This window comes from Carassius carassius, chromosome 15 (assembly GCF_963082965.1).
Source record: "Carassius carassius chromosome 15, fCarCar2.1, whole genome shotgun sequence".
Lineage (NCBI taxonomy): Eukaryota > Metazoa > Chordata > Actinopteri > Cypriniformes > Cyprinidae > Carassius > Carassius carassius.
The window spans coordinates 5908461-5913123 of NC_081769.1; the positions used below are offsets into that span (position 1 = coordinate 5908461).

The following is a 4663-nucleotide window of genomic DNA, read 5'->3' on the forward strand; positions in this document are numbered from 1 at the left end:
CTGGTGTGCTCTAGGCCAGGGGTTTTCAAACTTTTTAATCTCAGGGACCCCCAAATATGATGATTCCTTGCAGGGGACCCCTTTGCCTAAAGTTTAAAGGCACTTATGTATTTCAAGTATAAATCTGTAAACTAAAATTCTGTATAACGTAAAGACATTATAATTCGTATTTCACAGGCATGCAAAATGGTATTGTTTTAAAAACTATTTATTTTATTAGTTTGGCTACTCACTATAGCCAAAAATGATTCTCACAATTATTTTATATTTCATAAAAAAAAAAAAAAAAAAAAAAAAAAAAAAAATTTTTACATTAACTGAACAAGATAGCTTTTCTAAATAAGGCACTGGTAGATGAAAAGTTAAACCTGGACATTTGTAATATTTGTAGTTTCTGTAGTTTTTTTCCCCTGTCTTTATGGAAAACTGCAAAATATTTACATTGAACTGGGTACCTTTTCTAATTAAGGCACTGCTAAATTGCTGCTATATTTTTATTAAGTGAAAAAGGAACCTTCTTTCACAGCATTATAATGTGACAAGTTAAACCTGAAGAACAGCATTTGCATTACAAACACAATCAAACCAGTTTGAATCATTCACTGATTCAAAACTCCTAATGGGACGGATGAGCTTGGTGGCTTCTACATAGTTTGTCATAACGTGGCTTCATTTTAGTTAGAGCCAGACGCATGTCGCTTTCAACCTCCAGACGGGCTCTGTGCTTCGACTGAAGTACTTTCAGTGCTGAAAATCCAGCTTCACACAAATAAGTTGTGGCAAAAGGTAAAAGACATTTTACTGCCTTCTCTGACAACATAGGGTAGTCCTCTCTCACAGACATCCAAAACTCTGATAGAGGAAGAGATGGGAACCTTGTTTTTCTCCCGCCATCATTTGACAAGTCAATCAGTTGCTCCTTGGCTGCCAGATCCAGATAAGTGCCAACCCCTGGTGCAAATGGGTCCCTTACAAAGTCAAGGTGGTTGTTGTTCAAATCAGGGAAATACTGTTTAAAATAGCCCTGAAGATGTGACAGGTGAGACTGAATTATGGGTGTGATATTGTCTGCAGTGGAGGAGATGCGCTCCTGGTTGTAGAGAGGAAACATTTCTGTTACTCCTTCTTGCAGTTTGCTTTCCCACAGGGATAATTTTTGCATGAATGCACGCACCTTGTCTTGTGCATTCAGTATGTGAACATTGTGTCCTTGCATGCTCTGATTGAGGACACTGAGATGCTGGAAACAATCTGCCATGTATGACAACTTCAGTATCCAAGTGTCATCTTCAAAACATTTGGCAAGTTCTAGGTTTTCATCAGAGAGAAACTCTCTCAGCTCTTTGCGCAGCGCGTACACGCGACTTAACACGGCGCCGCGGGAAAGCCAGCGCACCTCTGAGTGGAGCAGCAAACCCTCGTAATCTGCACCCATTTCTTTGCAGAGTAAACGGAAGAGTCTGTGTTTCAATGGGCGTGATTTTACATAGTTCACAGTCTTTATAACATCCTTCAACACTTGATGTAAGTCATCTTCAATGCGCTTGGCCACAAGAGCCTCACGGTGAAGCATGCAGTGTGTGGCAACGGCGTTGGGGGCTTTCTCTTTTATCAGAGTCACGACGCCGCTGTGCTTACCGGTCATAGCGGCAGCACCGTCGGTACACACTCCAATACACCGAGACCAGTCTATTGAATTGTCCGTCATGAACTGATCCATCATATTAAATATGTCCTGACCTGTGGTTCTGCCTTCAAGGGGTTTACAGAAGAGAAGTTCCTCAATAAATTTGTCCTTACCGAGAAAACGTACGTAGACCATTAGCTGTGCTTGATTCGCTATATCAGTACTTTCGTCCAACTGAAGTGAAAAGTATTCACTGACTTGCAGCTGTTCTAAAAGTTGTGATGAAATATCATCGGCCATCTCACCTATGCGTCTGCTTACTGTGTTGTCTGACAAAGGCACACAATCTACCTTTCGTGCCGCTTCCTCTCCAAATAACTCTTTGACGATGTCTTTGGTAGCTGGTAATAATAATGCTTCGCCAACTGTGTGCGGCTTCTTTGCACGCGCGATGTGGAGTGATGCCAAATATGACGCTTTTAAACACCTCTCAGGGACTGATGCTTGCTGCCGAAAAATACTAGCCTGCCGGGCCAAACACAGCTCCTGATGTTTGAAATAGTCAGTCGATTTTTCTGCCTCATTGGGATGTTTCTGCTGTAGATGGCGCTTGAGTTTGGATGGTTTCATGCATTCGTTTGAGAGAATCTCTTGACAAAGAACACACTGGGGTCTATCGACTCCCTGCTTTAACATGCAGGTAAAACCAAACGCAATGTAAGATTTGTCATATTTTCTGGTTTTTGCCTTTGCATTCGCCAAGTCAGATTTGCATGAACTGCTTGCGGGAGCGGGATTCTTTAAAAATCTTTCCATCATCTGTACTGCACTTACAGCCGCTAATTGCTCCGTCCATTCAACTGTATGCAAAACGTTAAAGAGCGCAAAGGATTTTGGGATAAACACGTTACAATTAAGTATCCACTTATATAAATCATAAAACTATATATAGATTTGGTCATTAATAATTAATAATTTTAGGATTGGAAAAAAAATATCTCGTAGCCTAAATCATTTGCAACGCATTCTCATCCTAGGCTAGGGCGTCATATACTGACGCCTTGGGATGAGAACGGGCTGTCATTTTTTTTTTTCTGCCAAGTTTTTCGCGGACCCCCTAGCGCTCTCTTGCGGCCCACCTGGGGTCCGCGGACCCCAGTTTGAAAACCCCTGCTCTAGGCCAGTTTTGTGCAGTATGCTTTAGGGATAAATATGGTAGAAAGTTATACCTTTTGATAGGGTACCACACTAGTGACAACTTTTGTACCCTTTCTTGAAAGGATGCAGTAAAAACAGTCTTGAAATTTTCTAAATAACAAATGGTAACATGAAAATTCATAAGTAAATTTGCTCCTGTGAATATGGAGCAATTCTTCACCAACAATTGTCAGGTCCATTGCCATTGGCAAGATCAGGTTGTGCTACTAGCCAAAATTGCATACGTTCATCTCTGAACTGGGAAAAAAGAAGAAGAAGAAATTGGTTACAGTTGTGGAATAAAAATGAATGGGGTTCATTATCGAGAAAAATAAATAAATAAATAAATTTAGTAACTTTAAAGGAAAAGTTCACCTAAAAATAAAAAAGGCTGAACATTTTCCTACCCCGTTTCTTCATCAAAACAGCTTTGGAGAAATTAAGCATTACATTGCTCGCTCACAAATGGATCCTCTGCAGTGAATTCCATTTCTATTCCTCAATAAATTGTACAAACATAAATTCAAACTCAGTTGCACTGTTAATTTTTGTGGCTAAGTTTAAAATGAACATGCATGGCAAAACCAACAATCATTAAGCGTTTATCCAGTGTGAAACATTTCAAAACAATGAGGTGTAAAAATACAGAATACACACAATTCTCAGATATGTTTTTTGTTTGTGATTTGAACTTCCACATAATGAACAAACACTCCAGTCCTAATCTGTGAAGGTTATTTATTTATTTTTTTTTTATTTTATTTTTTTTAATTAAAAAAAAAAGTGCTTCAATCAACTAGGCATCTCATTCAAATGTCTTGATAATACAGTGTGGTGCACCACAATATCTTCATTTAATCATGATTTAAACTGCATTTGAAAGAATGAAAGAGTAGGAAAGAGACTTTGTCCGAGCATTAGAGAGAGACTGAGTGTCTCTCAAGCAGAGTAGAAAGTATGTAATAATCATTCCGGTTCTGTGAACAGCCTTATGCAGAATTGCATACCAGCTCACTTCATGCCCTGCTGTGTCTGTAATATTTCAAAGTAACAGTTCTCAAGAAATGAAGCTGGAATAGTACTCATTTCCAGAACAGATAATTAGTCAAGGTTAAATGTCTTATAATCCGTTTTTTTTTTATCTCCATTTTACAAATGCCTTTTTTTTTAAATGTACTATTATATTATATAGAGCCTAAAGATAAGAAAAAAAAGATTCCTCATTGCACAACCCCTATAAAGAAGTGATTTTGTTACTTTGAGCTGTGTTTTTATGCAAAAAAAAAGTATTATTATAATAATAAATGTGGGTTTTATGTGTGTGTGTGTGTGTGTGTGTGTCTAACAGTATGATCAGCCAGTTAATTGAAACAATTGAGAACAAAAAATATCCTTTATATTTCAGAGGAAATATGTCCTGTTCACATCTGTTTGGGTATTTTCTTATTATTTGGTGACTTGAATTGCGGATTATTGTCTCTCAATTTATCATTAAGTTGATTACATGTGAATTTACATTGAATATATAAATATTACATATAATATTTTTTTTTTCAGCAGTAATTTTCTGAAAATTCATTAAACTATTAAACATCAAATGTCAATACTGGCAAGGCAAAATGGGCAGAGTTAACATTTGGAAGAAGAACAGTGGAGCAGTTGTTCCTCTCATACTGGTAAAGTTGATGCTCACTGTCTGCCATGACTAAGTCATATGTTGTTATTGCACGCCTAGAAGCCATCACAACCAGCAAAACAACCCTCCACTTTCCTCTCTACCACCCACTCCAAGTGATGACAGTTGCCATGGAAACTGTGGGAGGAGGGCAAGTGTTTTAG

The 4663-nt window shown here is 38.1% G+C and overlaps 1 protein-coding gene across 1 annotated transcript; it reads right to left on the minus strand.

Moving 5' to 3' along the window:
* Positions 1-616: 616 nt before the first annotated feature.
* On the minus strand, positions 617-2257 carry LOC132159004 (zinc finger BED domain-containing protein 5-like). Its single transcript, XM_059568646.1, has one exon. The coding sequence runs from the start codon at positions 2255-2257 to the stop codon at positions 617-619; it is 1641 nt and encodes a 546-aa protein (XP_059424629.1).
* Positions 2258-4663: the final 2406 nt, after the last annotated feature.